Below are 20,470 nucleotides of genomic sequence, written 5' to 3' on the forward strand. Positions count from 1 at the left end.
CCAGAGTTCGCGAAGTTAATATCATGCAGGTGAGATGTTCAATCGAGGTAAAGTAAATGGTTGGAAGTACTCACCTAATGGATGTAGGCTTATCAAAAATGGACCACGGTAAACACATGGAATGTGGATGATAAAAACACTCAGTCTCTATCCGAATTTATATGCCTTTCCCCTATATTCAGAGCTCTGGAAAAGCTGACTTGATTCCGACAATTCCAGCTATGGAAACCAATTTAAATCTAACCTATTTCGATCGGGTAGATTACAAATGACAGGTGACACGTGATTAAATTTCTTTTTCTTTGATTTTATTGTAGTCTAAACTTCCTTCATTTGAAACTGTCATGAAGGCATTTTTTCAAACTTTATCTCACCATAAGAATGCAGAATAAGGCGATATTATTTATTCGTTTCATTTGACAGGGACCTAGTTCTAGCCACTAAAATAAGCTTCAAACCGTACATCGAAGATCCAGGTTTTATGTAAATTTATTTGGTGGAGCTGATGTACTAGAAAACTGTAGTTAATTTCACGTGAATAAACTCCGGAATATTATAGAACGGTCTCTAATCCCATGACTCTGTGGAACTTACAAAAACCCCATGAACCAGATGATGGTAATTTTGAAAGGTTTGTAACTAGGGTCTGATTTTCAGGACATGATTGTCTGATATGATAACCAATCTAAAAAATCAAGGATAGCTCGCATTCGGAAAGTTGACACGTTTGTTTTTTTCCACACGCGTGCTGAACACAACCAGTTGATAACAAAAAACTAACCGTCCTTTCGCCGTGTAACATATACTCGAAAAAGGACAAATAAAAATGAGATCCGCAAGAAGTGCTTTATTCTGTTTTGAGAGGTTTGTTTTCAAAAAGACTTTATCAAGTGAGATTTTGTCCCATAAGTGAAAACAATCTATTCTAAAAATGTGAGACGCACTGCATAGATTTTCCCTCCTTTCTAACAATCTTCAGTTTTGGGCATCTCACGAAACCCCAGGGAGTTTCGGACCCTCAATCTGGAGGCTAGTGGTTTGAATACTTCACAACTGGATCACGAGTGGGTGATCAGTAGTATGAACGGCTAGCACTTTGAAGGATGAGTGGCTCTGGATCCTATCTTTAACAGAAGCTATTTCACGTGGCTGAACGGTAACGTTTTTTAAACGCCCAACCAGGAGGTTGTGGGCTTCAAAATTCCTGAAGTTTCCTGAGTTACAGACGCCTGTGGTCCCCAATAAGAATGAATCAGCTGTAGAGTGCCTACTGACTCTTTAGCATAGACTGACTTAACTTACATCACAAGATATCATTTGAAAACTCCCAATTCTTCGCATTCCGCTATCATTAGGAGAGAGGTTACTTGGTTAGATGTGATTCCAGAAGCAGTTGACTTAAATCTCATCGGCTGTTGAAAAATGCCTCCCACCCAGTTGAGTGACAGTGGCGACACTCTAGAGATTCAAGCGAAGAAAAGTGAGACTAGTTCTACTATTTCATAAAAAGTTCTTTTCTAGGACACTGGAAATAAGCACGGACGCGATCACGCTCTTTAGTATCGGTTCAGTTCATCAAAATTACATACAAATTGTACAGGGGAGCAAAACTCTCTTATGCATCTTGTTTACAAAACTGAATATCCATCTTCTCCTTGAACGCGTCTTCCTCAACTTTCCTGGATATTCATTGACGTTACTCAAATGCAATTGAATGCTACAAAGCAACTCCACAAATTCCGCAATAGATCTCACTTTTCAAGAATCGTGAAGCAGATTTACGAGAAAACTACTCACATGCCCATCAGTAGTATCCACCGTTACACCAGCACACCACAACTTTACAAATGTGCTCTGTTCTCTGAGTGACTCAAACAGTTGCAATAGTTCACGCGATAGATGCGCTGGCTGGATGCAGCGTTCTCATCGAAAAATGTTCACGCGTTGTCGCTTCTACAAATGCTAGTTTACCTCTATAGTGCACATAGTTCATGGGTGCATTGTTCCCACAAAATGCCCAGTTCCATTAACCAATAACAGACATATTTGTATTCAAATGGCCAAAAGAATTATATGCCCACAACCGAAGTTATTAAAAAAATGTCTGCTGGCAAGTCATGCAAGGGAAAATTTTACAAACAGAGGCATCACACAGTCCTGTCGGAAACAGGGTCTGGTGACATTAAAAGAGAAAATATCTGACAAGCAGAAACCATCAATTGCGGTGTGAAGAGTACCAGCAGGATAGACGGACGTCAGATGACATAAATGCCTACAGAAATACGTGCTTCTCTATCATGAGTACAAAACTGGGATCTCGATTTGTGGGTAGAAGCACCCGAAGGCAAAATAAGGCGCAGGGGTTGCTGACTGAATGAAGGTAGTTTACCAAAGTTTACTGCATTCAATGACTAGCAAATCAGCAACGATAGATTGTGAAACTACACCGGTTTTACTGAGCTGGTTTAGCAAAATTACTTGAAAACAGTAGTCCTCCTCACTGAGCTGAGGTAATAAAACAAGTTTGCAATGCTCCCTTCATGAAAAGTAGCAGGTGACAGGGACAACAGCCAAACTCAGGACCTGAATTGAATCTGAGTGGACATGTACTAATCAAGCTCTTTGGATCAACGGGTATATGTTCAGTCTTCTCATAACGAATGAATAAAGACCATGAACGGAAAGCGGTTACAACACCCAGTAGGAAAACCAAGGACGGGGAGAAGGAATCTGTCATAAAGCATACGTTTGTGCCCCTCGGTACATGGGCCTCAAGGACGATTCTTCTTTCAACAAGGTTTGAGTTTTGTTTGTTGAGAACAAGATTTGTAATTTGCTTACAGGGGTTTTTAGACCTATAATAAAATTCACCCTGATGAAGGATGATAGAGACAGTTTGCCTTAGGGATGTTTTACGTGATCTTTGATGTCTTTGAGGTCTACAGTGTTATTGGTAACCACTGTCTCTGATTGGTACAAATGAATCGCCTTGAAGCAATCGTATACTGAGTATTCGGACACCTTACACAAACATTCATTGAACAAAGGTTTGGTGGCACCAAGATATGGTGTACCATCATCGTCGGTAAGGAACAATATCATCCTTATTTCAGTCGAAGTGGTCAAGACAGAACTGTTGTGTGAAAGGGGTTACAAATATAAGGATAATGTTGATTTCGAATTTTTTGTCTGAAAAATTTGCAGGATATGGATAATAGTTTGTGGGGGGTGAATCGTGTCAGATTGCAAACCTTAGACACCATTTCATAATTCATTAATGAAATCTTCATTGTTAGGTCGCTTGTGTGTTACACCACCATCGATGTTCCGCACTGAGGGTGCTTCCGTAATATTTTTCGTTCGTTCGGTTAGGTTGCAGTAATATTAACAATGCTCGTCAATAACCACTATAAAAACGATAACTAATACGTAAATTTAGTATGATGATGCACCAGAATAAGCCCCAAACACACGAAAATCCTGACTAATAAATGAATTGAAGAATTAGTCGAATATTTGCGTAACGATGGATACTACTGATGAGGCATGCGAGTAGTAAGTGGTTTTCATGTAACTCCACTTCGCGTCTAATGGAAGGTGAGGTTTAGTGCAGAACCTGTAAAACTGCTTTGCATCGTTTGTTTAATATTGCGTGATAGTCAATGAATATCCAAGAGAGTTCAAAAAGGTGCATGAAGATGTTTACTTCTTTAAAATAAGGTGCTCATGAGATGTTTACTTTCCGATCCAGTAGTTTGTAACCATTCAGTTGATGTTTGGCAATAAACAACTTCGAGCGTATGCTACTGGCAATCCATGCGAGTAGTGTTTGGTTAAGTGTCATACTTCCACCGCCACATTTGACGGGTGTTCAGTGAGGAAATAATGGAGCTACTTTTCAATGTTTGTTAATTATTTTTCAATATTCAGAGTGCATCCAGAAAAGTTCAAGAGAATACCTGAGAATGTTCATAACAGTGTTTGTACAAATGGTAATATTACTCTCTTTTCCAATTACATGTAACCGCTTGGTTCGTAACTTGTTAACAATCAACTCAACAATGAAAAGCGTTCTTGCTTCCTACTAGGAGGACCAGCTCCGACTACATAACTACCAATGAAAAAACCGTTTTTTCCTTGAGACAGGTTTCATTGGTTGTTCTACACTCACCATTGACAGATGAGTTGTATTCTTAGTATCGATTTTTGACCACTTGTACGCGACAGTGATCAATAGATCAGCCGGTTCGCACGTTCATTGACTTTTCTTGATTGGGCAAGCGCACCAGGCTATCAATCGGCAATCCAGACCGAGGCTCACAGTAATGGGAAGGCATTAAGTAGACTGTGGTTCACAACATGTTGGTGCACAATGAAAAGAGTCGTTGAAACCATTCAATTGAATGTTTTTAACCCCCTGTTCAGTATAAATGCTTCTTACTAATTTCTAACCAATTGTGCTCGCTCAAGATGTTCCAGCACCTATGCTCAGGTGTTACGTAGTCTATCTGTTTGGCAGAAAACATTCAAAAATCGGTTATTTGGACTGTAGTTTACAAAGATTGTAGCTAACTTGAGCAAAATTCAAATGTATATTTCTCAGTTTTGCTGTCCGTCTCAAATGGCAAACATCATGAAGGTGAAGTTGGATGCAAGGCGGAATTTTAGGGAAACGGATGCAATCTGTGTGTCTAATGTCCATTACCTAGAATGTGCGAAACAAAAATGGTAGTTGTGCTTTTTAAAATGACTGTATTACTGAAAATGTTTGATGAAACTCACAAAACCTCAAGAAATAAACTTTTCAAAGGAAAAATATCTCGCCAGTCCATTTCCATATGTGTTTCTTTGGCGAAAGCCATGCTGGTTGGACGATGTAGCAGCTAGACGTACAAACACATGGAGAACTTTCGGAAAGATCGGAGGTTAGCTTTTGACAGGTCTGCTTTGGGAGGCACCAGATGAACGCGACAACCAGTGTCAAACTTACACGTGGGGTTTCGTTGTAATTGGCTAGCATGAATGGATCTGAAAATCGGCCATCGATTGGCAGTCGTTAGATCATTTTTCAAACCATACCTCTGAGTCAGATAGTATCTTGTCCCTTCTCTACCGTTCCTATGGATATACGATCCTTCTTATCATCGCATAACTCCATGTGGCTAAGTCAAACTTCACGAATAGTCCGAACGTTGTCAGTGCTATTTGATGCATCTTGAGCCGACCGTGTTTAGACCGATTTACCTGTTCCACTTTTCCAGCTACTGATGCACTGAATGCGTCAACGTTTCACAGCCATTGTTCTTGAGCATAACGAACTTATGGAAATTCTCTTAGAATCACCGGCTGAATCGTCACTATCACAATAGTGACCTCAAATGCGAAGGGACCTTAAGCAATCTGTTTGACTTGCTCTGATGAATTTCATTTGATTCTTGTCCACCCAGGGATACATTTTGATTGTACCGGGCTGCACTGTATTGCAGCGAATTCATGCTCCCAGGGGTACCCTCAATATCTTACAGGTTTTGCTCGGTGCAGTATCCTTTGGTATCGATGAACATGAGTGATCGTTTCTAGTAAAGTGATTCATCGGATGAACCACATAGATCGGAATTCATAGTGCGCAACTATACGCTAGTGGAGGAAAACGCACCCTGCGCCTGGATACGAACTGTGATAGTTGCTTACGGGCTGTTTTTAAGCTTCCACGATAAACTCACAAGTAATTGCTTAAGTGATTTTCCCCATGGGCAAGGTGCTTATCATTATATATATATATGTATATATATGCAGTCGGATTGCCCAGCTCAGCGAAAAAGCCAACAACCAAACGAAGTGCAAAAGTACAATTCGTTTGCCATCGTTGCTCTACCTTCAGTTTATTTATCAGCAGTGATTTGAATTGGTATTATGGAGACGTCCAACATGCATTTTTGTGTGCATAAATTTTCGCATCTTGAATTTTTTATTTTACATCATGAGAATAATGGCAACGCGTATGATGTACTGATTCAAGTTGTCCTGACGCTATGTCCTGCCGCTGGCTTGTCTGATGAGCACACCGACCGGATGAACAACCCAAAGACCACTTAAAAATGTGAGCTGCGAAAGTCTCCTTACGGCAAACTAACACATTATGTCCCCAAACATTTCACACGTTGCCCTTTGTCTTCTTGAGTCTAAGGGTATGTCCTCAAAATTGCAGTAGTATACAAGCAGTTCGGAGAAATTTCCAGCAGCATTGGAGGTCGCGCAAAATCTGTTAGTTCAAGACCGAACAAAGGCTGCTTTTGATCAGAGAACTTAGAAAACATTCTATACAATTAGTGGGTAGATGTCGAATAAGTTCCCGCTCGCCTACTCATTGAATGCGAACTCACCTCAAAGGCCAAGGAGCTAGTCAAGAATGATAATAGGTAAAGTTGGGTATAAAAGTGTACTATGTGCAGCATGTAGCATGCACACTATATGCTACACTATATGGAACACTACATGCTACGTAACCGGTATGTCAAAACCAGTACCTGGCAGTATCATCCAAACTCTTTCGAAAGTCAAGTTCATCGTTGACATTGATACGTGTCTAACCACAAAGCGTACACTATGGTTAATGGAATGCTTGTGAAGTTCATGTACACAAGTCTGTATGCATAATGTAAGTCAGTTTTCCCGGTTAGCCATCTGGTAAGGCAATATTATAATAAACAAGAGTTCACTAAACGTGCATTCGGTGTCAATATTTTAGTCAACTTTAGGTGGACGTAGACTACTATGCAAGTATCCAGGCAGGTTTTAACAGCCTCAAATGAAGCACTGTGTCTTATTTCAAAATATTTTGTCCTTTATTGTGGAAACGTCATTTGTGCCTTTGTCAAGCTCAACACAACGAGCTGCTTTGTAAACCGATTCAAAATCTTTACGAATTAATTTACCAAATGGCCATCGCAAAATTAATAAAACGAGGTCTCAGAAAATTATATTATATTGTGCTAGCACTTCACCTTAGCAAATCCGATTCGACTGTTGCTTTGATCAAAAATTGTGTGAAAACTTCGAAGAAACGAAATACCGAAAGTCCAGTGCGTCCTAGGTTTTCCCGGTCGATAGAGTATTCCCAAAACGCAGCGCTGTACACCATTGAATGTTTCCTAAAGAAAAAATTATTGTCAGACTACGGGTATCATTTTTCGGCACGGAGGATTGGTGAGAAAGAGTTTTCACTAACAGGCTAGCGGTCTTGGGCTGGAATAAAATGCGCTCTTTTGGGAGGCTTATTTAATCGGCGAATCTTTGTCCAAAAGAGACATCCGTTCAGTGAAAATGTAGGCATTCATGGGCGTCTAGTTGGATGCTACACTTATTTCTTAGTCAGAATCACTTAGTAGCTTACATTTTTATTGCCAGTCTTAGTGGTATAGTACGTGGTCCTTGCAACTGGTTGTTCGTTGAGTCAAGCCATTAGGTTGTAAAAGCTTTCCCACCAACTGGGACGACGATTCTCTTCATCGCGAAGAGGATTGGTACGCTGCGTAAGCAGAACTGATTTCGACAAGCGTTCATGGACAAAGTATATGTGTTGGCGTGCGAAGGCTTCCCGGCGGGCTGTGTTCTTCTGGAGTTGAGCTTCTGTGAACATCGTATCTTCCGGAGGATTCGCTATTGACCAGAATATTGGCAGCTCCGCTGACGCACTGCACCGCTTTTATTTGGTCCAGAGATTCACAAAATACCTCACTCCAACCGGTGATAAAGGATTTGTAACCCAATTTACCAGATGAGTAAACAAACAAACAATCGATTATACAACCTGAGCAGTCAATATTCCCTTCAGTATTCTCCTCCATATAGGTTTATGAAGTACATAGGTGCACTCAATACACACAGTCTTGTGAGTCAACCGGGAAGCTTACCAGTGTCTTCAACGTATACTGATGCAAAGAGGAATGTAATTCTTCAGACGTCACTTCGGACGCATATGGACATCCTCGTTTACTACGAAAACTGATTGTATTTTTAAATAAGGGTACACAAGCATCACTGGCACCGATTAGCGTCTGTTAAGCGAAAAATAGGTCCCGCTGGATAGGTTAAAACTGCTATTTTGCACGGACCGATTGTCATGCAAGGCAGCAGAGAGAACAGACAAAGCAATCAAGCACGGATATACCAGCTAGCACCAAGAGCAACCGAACACCGTTTATATTTATTAGAAGTGACCAACTCAACATAGAACATGATGAATCAGGTCCAAGAAGACTTACTCTTGTTAACAACGGTTCACTCTAGTGCCCAGTGTTTCCGTAATGCAAAAACGGGACCAGGTAATTTTGTTCTCTTTTTTGCACCCACCTTTTCTTGAGCTACTCCGCTGGCTGACAGCACAGTGCATCGATAGAAGAGCATTACTCATGATGTGATCACGTAAAAGCCTCCAAACCAGAATCCCTGTTTTAGGCACCACTATGGCTAGCTTCCCGAAGATTTATCTGTCATAGTACCAATATGTCGGCATTTATGAGATAGCAAGATCCAGCATATTGTCAGACACTTGGCAGACACAACAGTCCGGCGAAAACTCATCCAAATTAAAAGCTGGCGTAACTGACCAACTGTAATATTATGGAAATCGGAATTTGTACGTCAAATTGGATTGGGTTCGCAAAAATCGTTAGGTCAACCACACTGACTACGTCTTACTCCGAACTGTTGTTCATAGGAATTTCTCTTCGATATTCTCCTATTCTGATCCCGTTCATTATGGACAACTTCTCGAGATCTCTTTTTTATCACTCTACTACTGAATTCGTCCTCCAGTATGAATGGTGCTTGAGCTCCAGCAGTTCGTTTGGGTGTATTACTACTAATCATTACACCCACTTACTTGAATTATATAATCTCGTGCTTTCAGGACAAAGTGTTTTTGTCCCAATCCAATGACCATCGGATGATACGAAGGTATGTGTGCACAGCTAACAAACAGTTGACCACCAACTTCAGTCGAATGAGAAAACTGTGCAAAAAGACTTTTAACTTGGTCTTCTGGTCCAACGATCTTTCCTGAGCCCGAGTCTGCCAGTGACCTGCAGGACCTACAGATGTAATTTTGACCAATCCGAATACTGAAAATAGAAGAAGAACGTAGGTTTGTTGTCGCATTTGTGTTTCGAAAAAAGTGTACAATCTGGAAATCCATTCATTCATTGTCAAAGGACATGAAATAAAAAAGGCATGTCCTAATGAATAGTAACAAGGAAGAAGTATTGGCCCTTCATCTACAACTGCTACGCAATGACTACGCAGCAAATAAATGACAAAATTATAATTCCCTTTGCAAACAACTACTTTTTAGGTGAATTCCGGCATCCACAACATGCTTACTTGTAATCTCCCCAAAGGTGAGAAACCTTCAATGTAACTGATGAAATACACCTTGCTTGAAACGAGTTTGGTGTTAACAGGAAATTCGAGTTGAATTTCTAAATAATGGTAACTATCAGCTGGATGTGCCAGGCGAAACCACTTGATACTGCTGGGGATGAGTCCTAAGAATGGCAAAGCCGGTAGCATGCTGTCAAAGAGTTTCCAGCAAACCTCTTAGTTTGAGAAGATTTGAGACTTTTAGATGCAAAAGACTCTCCCGTCTAGTAGCCTAAAACTAGCTAAATATGCAGGCCATATAAAGCCGTGAGGGCCAACATTCTAGCCCTGGATTCGTACCTTAAGCTTGTTAGTTGACTTGCAAACAAGGATCACCATTCGGGTAGACTACATCAGTGCTCACTTCCATTGCAAAGGTCGGTGAACATATCAATATCCATCTGATGTGACAGTGTTTCAACACAGAGTACTATCGAGTGTTTTTTTGGACAAGAATGAAGTTTGAGTTGATGGTAGAGGATGTCCTTGCCAGACAACTTGTGTAGATTTCAAAATGTTTGCTGCATCTATTGATAACTGGCTGAGTGAAGCCGAGGGTTGTACATTTTGCATGGGGATAAAACCGGATTACTCAATCACATGTGCTGATGAATTATCCATTTTCGTGCCGTTACTGATTTACAATGATAAACAGCCATAAAACCCTGGTAACCAACGTAGTATATTACATGTTAAGTTCATTACTTTTTATGAAGGGAACAATCGACAGAATAAATCGAATCTAAGCTGCTCCTCTAAGTGTAGTTCAATAGTATCCTTGCAGCTAATCCGGAAGACATGGCACCATGTTTGTTCAAGAATGGTGGTTAATTCGCCTGCCAGTGCTTGACTGAGTTGCACCTATTTGGGAGAAAACAACCATCCCAGTCAACTGGGGCACTCGATAGTAAGGCTAATGTTCAAGTACGCAGTAAATGTTCTAACCACAACCTTATCAGATGGACTCCCATCTTTCCAAGACTTTTGGCACCACTGATATATCGTTGTCATAAGACGAAACGCAACATTTTAATCTGTGAGAATCAAGCGGTATTTCGACACTGTAGAGGCTGTGTTGAACACAACTTTAAACTCCATAGGGTGTAAGAGAACGATTGTATATTTATTTTTTTGTTCGTTTATGGCTGCGTTAGATTCCGTCGGCCTGTCAGTTATTCTAACTGCGCTTGATAAACACAGAATACCCCCACCCTATAGTCAGATCCATATACTTGCATAGTTTCAGGTTTATTGGAGTTTAGTGAATCTCTCAAAAAAGTTTCTCGGAAAAATTGGAGTCTGTTAAGCCTCTACATTCTATCCAGTTTCACCACTGATCAAATAATGAGGCGAGCGCTGGAAGTTATGGTGCAATTTATATACCTCAGTAATTGTATTAAATGTGTCGGAAATGTGCCTTAAGTATTCAGTGCAGGATTTCTAAAGGTTCGAAAAACACTTACCAACCAATGGCGTTCATTCATCACTCATTCAGACTCAAACATCGCTCTTATCATACTATGGTAAGTACTATGCTGAATAGCAGTTTCATCTGCGAAACCTGTCTCCTGTGAGCAAATAATACGAGGTGTCTTCAGGTCTTGTAGCAACAACGTCCTAAAAGTGTTGCTGTGTCGGATGACGTCAGTGAAGTTGCAACGTGGTTATTAGCAAACGGGTTTTTAGTTGCGCAGCAAGTAACTCAATGGCGGAAAACATCCAGGACCGTCACCTTTGGCATGCCAGATCATCGTCTACTGAGAAAAGCGTGTTTCTTATTCATCTTTGAGAAGACCGCACACTCCGATATGAGGAACTTGTGACATGGCGGAAGAGTGCGAAATCCGGAGTTTACCCCGCATTTTATAATGGGGTCTCCCTACTCCCCACCTGTACTTGGCTAAAGAATTTGTGCTTGGAGAATTAACACCGGCAGTTTCTTTCCAGACCCCATGAATGAGCATCTGAAATTTTGATAATCTCAAAAGCTTATAGTAGACGATTACCAAGTTACTTTACGCCCAATCTTTCCTTAGTATTCTTTGGGGCTTTCAAAATAATTAGTTAAACTATGTGGTTGTAAGAGAGTGAAAGATCAATTTCAGCACTGATGTAGGTCTCTTTAGATAACGATTGTTTCTTCCAGCTACAACGTCCTTGTGCAACTCTGAGGGGTAAATTTTTGGGGACAAACACTCGTTCAGTCTTATGCTGACCGGCATAACGTAGTGTACGATGTACTTTATTCATCGCTCAGCAGTATTTTTAGTATGATGACGATATCAAACCTACCCTTTGGTTGGGAGTGGCTAACCACCAACAAGATGCTCTTGAGACTGAGTCTCAATAAGCACAGCATACAGAATTGATTTAAGGCCCTTGAACTCACTATATTTTCTTCGGTTCCTGATTAGAAGTCAACGTTTAGGCAATTAATTCAAAGTAAAATCGATTAAAGGGGAAGAAAACCAAACTAAACAAGTATACTATGTTGAGGATGGATGGACGTTGATGAATGACGCTTCTGCTTACTATGAAGAGCAAAACATCTTGGTTGATGTATGCTAATGAAGTCATCTTCTATGAAGTTCATCATTCTTTCAAAACCAAAGCACCCTTGAACGTCCTATAAACCAAATCTTAATTTCTACCAAGGTTGGATGAGGCAGTGTTCACCTTGTAGACACGATGCCTAACGATCTAGCAGCAAACGCACGAAGTTTAGCAGCGCAGGAATTACATCCAGACAATATATTGCATTTATTGATTCCTGCATCCCGGTTCCACTTACTATTCGGTCCAATAGTACCATTGTTCTGTAACGCTCAGGTAGACTGGTGCGGATATTTGATGGGCCTCACGAATTTCACCAAATACCAAATCACCCCCGTTGTACAGAGATGCACCTGTTGTCGGAGACCTCAATCTGGAATATCCAAATAGTGCGTCAGTTGTGTACAAACTGTGTAAGCAATTTTAACCATACTTAATCCAAGCTAGACAGTGAAAGCCGTAAGAGCCCATATTGATGAAAAAACGTCCAAGAACACAGATTCATTAATTAGACTCGAATCTTTACCCCTCGGGTACAAAATGGGTGCCTTACCAAGCAGGCTAATGGGGATGTACGCTTTCTATCATCCGGATCCAATTAAAGACCGCACGTACGCACGTTTGTCTAATGGAGTTCAATGGAATTTCTCTCAATACCCATGTTGGACCTACCTGCAACCTTCCTATTATATGTGACCAAATTTATCATTCTAAAAACAGAGGTGGGTATGGGACTCTAGTCCCACAATTTATCCATGCATCACACTCGTTAATCGTTGATAGTTGACCAAGTGCATGTTGATTTTTTCAACGAGATTGGCAATCAACTTGTGAAAAATTTCTTCATCAAAACGAGCGGTGGGAAGGATACTTTTCTCCTTAGCTGCGTGCGCTCACATGGCTTCCGAAAGCATCTTTGTTTCTTGTCGTGATTAGCTCGCTGTGAGATAGTTTACTCTTGGGTTCATTGATCCATCTGTGAACTCACAATAAAACTGTGAGAAACTGTGAGCTAATCACGTCAATGGATAACATATTTCCATAAAGGAGACTACCCACAAGGTTGCTGAAGACTCTTTGACAGCCCACGACCGGTTTCGCCCTTCCAGGATCTCATCAAGTAGGCGTAGTCCCCGATTTTTCGCTGACCTTATGTTCTACTTGTGAGTAGTTTCCTTTATGAAAATATGCTGCGATATCTCGAATATCGTGCCAACTAAAACGTGAGGCAGTCTGTGTTCAGCACATTCAGTTGTAGAATATCACAAACGAGATATTCAGTTGAATCTTTTGTGAAAACCAAATTGATTTGCAAATGGGTGTATTTCTCGATAACAGATTTTCTTTGAAAGTCGCTTAAATACACGCAGGCAAGGAAGAAGTATTCCCAACTGCTCGCTGATGACGTCTCTTATTTTTAGGAAGAAACTCTTGCAAGTTAATTGCCAGACTCGGTGGACAGATCAACAAGCAACTGATCGCAAATTAATGAACACAACTTAGCTTTGAAGAGTTTCACTCCTGGTGACGAGTATGATGACCTACAACCAATGTACGACAAGCATAGTAATTCGTTAATTTTATGGCTATCTGGCTGATTCCGTTTCACTGTCATTCAGTGTCACACCACCCAGTTCGTCGACAAGCTTCTATCTGTACTCCTTTTAACCATATAGTAAGCTTTGCCTGAAACAGGGGTTACGACAGAATATTATTTTTTCACAATAGCAGGTACGACTCTGGCGAATTGCACCATTTGCCAAACCATTTTTGACCGTACAGCGGTTATTTGTTTGACGTTGATGTGAACGGCTAACTGATTTGAAGGGGGGTAGTTCAAATGGAAAAAACGGCCTTGTCCAAAACCAGGGAGCTCTCACATCGTTTTATATATTCTAATGGACTTTATATTCAGTCTGGTCGGTTATATTTCCGAATCGGCTTTTGTGGCAGTTGAAATCTAAGCCTTACCTTAACACTACGATATCCCACGTTATTTAAAATGAACCATAATATAGCTGTGAGAATGGAAAAACAAAATGCTTGTCTTCTAAAACCACCGCTAATTCAGTGAGACAAAACGTCTTGTTCAAAATGAGTTGTCTTTTTTCCTTTATAATTAGTTGGGAGACGCATCAGTGTTATTGATCGGGAAGACACCTATTCGTATCAGATGTAGTTTTGAGAAAACTGTACACGTTTCTCAGATGTGTTCTAGCCTGGACACTACTTCGTGCACTTGCGTCACGCCTGCATTACCAAGCTCATCGACCAAAGTCAAAATCGTTCTTCAAGCCCTTGAATATATGCCAAAACTGACTCAGCAAAGTTTTGCCATCAACAAACTAATGTCTCGGCTTTTGTGCTTCTATCTTGAAGTAGGAAACCTCTATTACTAGAAAGAAAATCGGTTAACTCCAGTCACGCCAAGTTTGCATTCTTTCTCCATGACACATGCATCCAATAAACGCAAACGTTAGTGATGATTCACTGCATTGAGACCTCGATTGATTAGGGCTTTAAAGTCAGAGGCAGAAGAAGGATATTAGGTCATGTGAGTTTCCACCATTTTGTAAATGATTTGTTCATCAGCCCGTTTATACGTTGCGTCCTAGCAACAAACATCAAACTAATTTATTGTTAAAGTAGAGGACTGTACAAAATAGCGCCTTGAATTGAAGCTATTGAAAGATATCAGGAAGGTCATATTCCTGAAAGCAACTTCAGAACGCCCGGAACCTACTGCTCCACCAAAAACTCAACTAGAAAGCCGGCAAGCATCCAGGCCAGTCAATCATTCAATCAATTCAGCAAAACCTGATGAGTGTTCTTGCGGCCACAGAAGCACTACCGAATGTGATCAGCGTTCAGGCTTTTCACAGAGGCACGATGTTGATGGGTGTTCACTAACGCCTATCAGACAGCCTGGATCAATGTCAGAAAGACCCCTTTGAATAGCGTGGGGCCGTTGTAACTTTTGCTCTCTCACTCACTCGCTTGTTCGGAATACAGCTGTTGTGTTCCCTTTTCTCTCCGACACTAGGCACTAGAGCGGGTCAGCAGCAGATGCCACAGATGGACGAATCAGCAGATATAACAAAAGATAATCCTGCTGTATTTTAGCGTTTTTGTTTTGATCGACTAAATATGCGTCGGTTTCCGTAAACCATATGATCTGAGTCAATGTGTGATTTTAACACCAACATTAAGGACTTTGAGCATCCATGATCGTTCATGTTTTAACCTCAGCTCTTCCAGTTGAAGCACTGGATTTATTCGTCCTTGACTGAAGCGTCTAATACTCATTTGGCAAACGAAAATTCGCCAGGTCAACAGGAACTTGAGGACACGCATGGAGCAACTCTGTTTTGTTGTATTGCGGGGGTATTGGAATAATGTATACATAGTGGAGTTTTGGATAATTCATCATCTTGAACTACACTGGTGAATCGCTGATATTGTCGAAATTCTTGAGAAAAACTCGGGATTAACGTTTACCCTACTGTGGCTTTTCAGGTAGTGAGCTCGTCTCCTTCGTTCGTAGGATTTTTGTCATCCATACACATTACATGCAACATGTTCATAATTTTAGTCCCAAAGTGATACTGTGCAAACCTGATTTATTGCGCGGTGTGACAAACGGTGTCACGATGTTTAGAACTAGTTGAATTTTATCCATACAAAGCAATACAAAAATTGCTGAAGACCACCAATGTAAGATTTTCCATCCCACCAGGATAGCCTTCAAGAGTAAACGACCGCGTGGAGAAGGCCGTTTAGAGTATGTCGATTTTTCACCAACCTTCTTGCAAAAAAAGATACTATTTTGGTAAAGGAAACTACTCACAAGGTTGCTGAAAACTTTGCGATATCTCGAATATCGTTCCAACTGAATCATGAGGCGGCCTGTGTGCAGCACATTCAGCTGGAGGACATCATAAACGAGAGATTCAATTGAGTCTCCCGTGAAAACCAAATTGACTTGCAAATGAGTGTATTTCTCGAATACTATTTTGGTCCATAGAACGACCGATTAGCCATCAGGGGAGTATACAGCACGGTGATTGCGATTTCAGACAAATGTTATGTTCAACGCCAAATCAGAGGAACTCTTCTTGCACAGGATTCTCTCTATTGGGTGATTAATTAGACCAGAATACGGGCACCGCGTTACTCATTTAAAGTGACTTCAGTTGCATAAGAACAACACATAGTGTTTAGATGCTTACTGAGATCCCAATATACTTAGCTGTCTTTTCAATTTTCTGCGTACGTAAATAATCTTGTTGTCCTCATTGTATTTAAACCATATAGCACACTCACTAAGCTGTTGTAAGTACTTGTACGCATGGTAGGATGCACGCTGCGTTAGCATATCATAATCGCGATTGTCACTCTAGGCAAAACAAAGGAGTATACTGTGCACTCACAAAATACGTTCAAAACATTCGAATGGAGTTACAATTGTTTCTCTGGTGTATTGCGCCTATCGTATGGTTATTCGTATTTCTTCCGCTGACAGGTATCACTGTTTCGGCATCCTCAAAGTTGTCGGCTCAATGAGTGGTGCACTGAATCATCAACGCAACTGGTTAAGGTGTTTCAAAGTGTAACAAAAAAATTATAAATAGTACACTGCCTGGAGCCACAGAAATCGTTTGCCCCATGGAGGCAACATTGAAACAATCGCCTTAACTTGGCTTTCTCTTGTGGGGCAAAAACATGTAATTATCTTTTGCTGTATTAGTACTAGTGGACAAAGAGTAAAGTTGCTGGCCTGAGGACAGAAAACCGGTGATTTATTGTACGATTGTTACAAGGAAACTTTAACGTGATCTAGTCCAGCGTAACAGAACTGAGGAGTGGTTGTTTTAGATTGATACGGTATGGATACGCTTCAATCTGGACAGTCAAATAAAAGGCTAAGGTACGGTGTTAGAATGAATCAGCTGATTTCTAAACTTGACTTACGAAAATAAAACGACGTCATATGAACTGTGCAATAACAGTAAAATACAAGATTCTGTTCCTCGGGTATAACAACCTACCCACAGAAGCGAAACGTGAATACCTCCTCCTTGATAAGTCCACGAACAAACAGCCGTCTAACCAGCGGAGACAACAGAGCTTTGGGGTTGTCAGGCTGTCTCAAGCCAATAACGCCATCCGCCACAGGTTGCACACCAGCCGGGCCACTCAGTGAGTCCGCTTCGATGAACACAAAACCAGGCATGTGGGATGAACCGATCTATACAAATTATATAAGCAAAAAACCAAGAAACTGCACACACGCTCAACACATCAGAAACAAGTTCACCCTCCAGAACTCCAGCTGCATAATGGACAGAATTTCTGATCCCCAACCATCTACCGTGATACGATTTGCTCATATCGTATAACTTTCGTCTAAGCAACCTAGGAGATTTTGTTGAAATCGAGGGTATCCAATGGTTCCGTCCACCCGTATCAAAGATTACATCAAACTGCTGCGGCGGGAACCCCATGGCTATACGGCCATAGTGGATGCCCTGAATAGCGTTTTCGCTGTAAGCCAGCTACACAGCTTACTTGTTCCAAAGAGTACAGTTTGATATCTATCGTTTTCTGCATGTTTTCCCATTGAGGGTACCCGCTGTTGCCGTCGCGGGTGTTGGAATTTGTAAGTAAAGTTTCATCTCTCTCAAAATTAGCCGATACTAAGACTGTTTGAAGAAGATGCATCGAAACCATCAAAACCATCTGTGACATATTTGTGGCCTTCATGTTTCTGTTGAAGAATAATTTCTGGTGCTTAAATACGTAAACCGTAAACCGAGCAATACAGCCTTTTTCTTGGTTTCTTATTGGCTCACTTAATGGCAAAACAATCTGTTTTGTTCGCTGGAAATTGCCAATGATGATATTCTAGTGTTTCATCATGTGCTGCATTGTGTAATATCACGTATTATCATATCCATTTTCTAGAGCGAACTGAATGTGTTGCATTCCAAGAGAAAAATGTAAACGCCATCGTTTTTCGTATCCGAAGCAGCCTGTTTTCTGTAACAAACAATATTTAAGCAAGTTTCAATGAGTTGCTTTAGGTCCTTGCATGGGTGGATAAGCATGGCCAATCTGATATTGGTGTAGTCAGGCTTTCGTAATCTGAACGAAACTCTGAAAACGCAGAAACCAAAGCAGTTTTCGTTCGATCGATACCGAGAACCTTACCAAAACTAAAATGACTGACACGAACAGTTACGTTAGCCTACAGTGCCAATTGAGTTCGTTGACCAGGCTTCCAGTTGTAGCCCGAAGTCCATCGATTGTGCGACGGTACCGAGTCTGTAAAAGTGTGCGCAACCACTAAACTGCAGAAAAGTTCGTTCACACGTGTACTATTAAACAGCTCTCGGGGTTGTAAGCTAAATCAGAGACGTTTAAGCTAGCCGTCCACAACAGCCTAGTGAAAACGTAGCTAATTCCCATCTTCTCCAAACGATTGACCTTAGCAGAACACATAATTAGCGTCAAATCATGGCGATCTAAGGGGGATGGGGCTTCAAAAATAAGCTTCCAAAAGAAATTTATCAATTAACTAATCTTACAGTGCTTTTAAACTAACCGTCTGAGACTTTCTAGATCGCCCAAAAAGTTCCTCTAAGACCACTGGGTTGCTAAATAGCATTGGGACAAAAGTTGCGGTATCTCACGTTAAGTTCGCTTGACGCGCTACACCACCATAAGGTTAGTAGAAACTCTTTGAAAGCTCAAAATCGGTTTTGCCTTTTATGGGGTTCTTCAGGTAGACAACGTTCCCCAAGTTTTCGTCAGATTTGTGTTCCGGTTGAACACCACATTGTGCACAATTGGTGAAATGCACTCAATTGCAAATTAAGTTACTGTTAACGGGTGACCCAAGTCAATCCTGGATTAATCTATTGTTTATGACAAATCGAGACTGATGCCGGCTCTGAGAAGGGCAATGATTGAGTAAACTAGGAGTTTTCAGCAACCTCATAACTATTGTGTTCTGACAAGCAAATATAATGCGATTTCTCAGATATTGTGTCAACTGAAACATGAAGTGGCTTCTGCTTAGCATATCCAGTTGATATGCACGAGAGATACTGTTGAGGTTCATTTAGGTCTTTCGATAGCATGATTTCCAGCAAGATTTATCTAACAGTTCAAGACTTGAATCCGGATGCCGTGAACAAATGTCGGTGACCTTACTCAGCGAACTACCTGACATCAGGTAGCGTGCATTCTAACACGCACTGACGGACTTCATGAAATATATTCTTAGCAGACTTCCAGGAAGACTCTAGTCGGCGTCACAATTGAAGCCCCGTAGTTGCTCTGTCAGCACGAACTAGGCATTAAGATTTGAATGTTTATCCACTTTCTAAGATCACCAAAAAGAATGCTTCAGCAACCACATTTTGAAATATGCCAAGAAGTTAAGTAAGATCTTTGGAAATTCTACCATGTAAGGAAACTTCCGTTCATCAGAAAAGTGAATGCAAATCATGTTCACAAGTTCGACCATATGACCAAATGGACTTCGATATATTTTGGGTTTCGCACTGATAATTTTTTTCTGCGGTCAGTGGTCATATGATGAGTCTCGTGGACGGAGTTTGCTGCTTATTTTCGTACAGATCCATTTGGAATCGGAACAAAAGTTGTATCCATTCAGTAGGATTTCCTCACATATAATCTTAGAGTTTGATAGTGTGTCAAAATGTGATAACCACTCTGTAAGAGGGTGACACTTACGTGAAAGTTTGGAAATGCTGCAGATTATTGGTGGCTCAAACGAAGTTATTACTTATTGGATTGTTTTCCGAGCTTTTCAACTGATTCACAATGGTTTAATGGCCGTTCGGAGGGGTGTCGTTCGTGCACCCAAGTAAGATACGGTTTAGCTTGGTACTGATGCAATATAATTCCCTTCCGTCATCGGTTCCTAAAATTGTGTCTATTCCGTTACGAAGACCACATGAATAAGTGCATGTTATTGTGGAAGTAGTAAGGCCACAGTAAATGCAGTTGTGTTGATGAAGTCCTGCCTATCCCATTTCCGCCATGCCGTTGCTGTTGTGGCTCCGGCAAACGGCTGCATCTGGGTCCTAATAAAATTAGATACCTATTTTCCAAATTTACCAAATATTGGAATATATGGCCCTCCAGGATCACTGTGGTGGGGCGTACATATGGCATTGGTGAGCTCGCTAAGGTTTCGGTTGCCGCCCGACCTCCAAGTAGGAAAGACGGCCTACATACATGGCGCAACCAATGTTGCATTAATGTATATTTCGTTTTGTTTCCGTATTGTAGTACTAGCGCAACTCAATGAGTAGTTTTCTTTCCGTTTTACACGGGAGTCCACACTGACAAAGCAGGCTTATTTCAGCCAGTTTACTCTCATAGCTGTGGATCGCATTATAAAAACAACGCCTGGTTTCACGAGGAAACCTTAAGGAGTGAAATTACACCGTATTTTTAGGCAGAC

The 20,470-nt window shown here is 41.0% G+C and overlaps 1 protein-coding gene across 1 annotated transcript in view; it reads right to left on the reverse strand.

Annotated features, from left to right (window-relative positions):
- Positions 1-20,262, reverse strand: part of T265_07602 (hypothetical protein) — a gene marked incomplete at both ends in the record, with an annotated part of 21,614 nt that extends 1,352 nt beyond the window's left edge. The window contains 9 exon segments of the mRNA XM_009173166.1: positions 7,005-7,151; positions 8,885-9,122; positions 12,212-12,346; positions 13,197-13,300; positions 15,821-15,981; positions 17,026-17,221; positions 17,265-17,528; positions 17,542-17,853; positions 20,242-20,262. Of these exon segments, the coding sequence (XP_009171430.1) occupies positions 7,005-7,151; positions 8,885-9,122; positions 12,212-12,346; positions 13,197-13,300; positions 15,821-15,981; positions 17,026-17,221; positions 17,265-17,528; positions 17,542-17,853; positions 20,242-20,262 (1,578 nt within the window).
- Positions 20,263-20,470: the final 208 nt, after the last annotated feature.

Source organism: Opisthorchis viverrini (assembly GCF_000715545.1).
Source record: "Opisthorchis viverrini unplaced genomic scaffold opera_v5_176, whole genome shotgun sequence".
Taxonomy (NCBI): Eukaryota; Metazoa; Platyhelminthes; class Trematoda; order Opisthorchiida; family Opisthorchiidae; genus Opisthorchis; species Opisthorchis viverrini.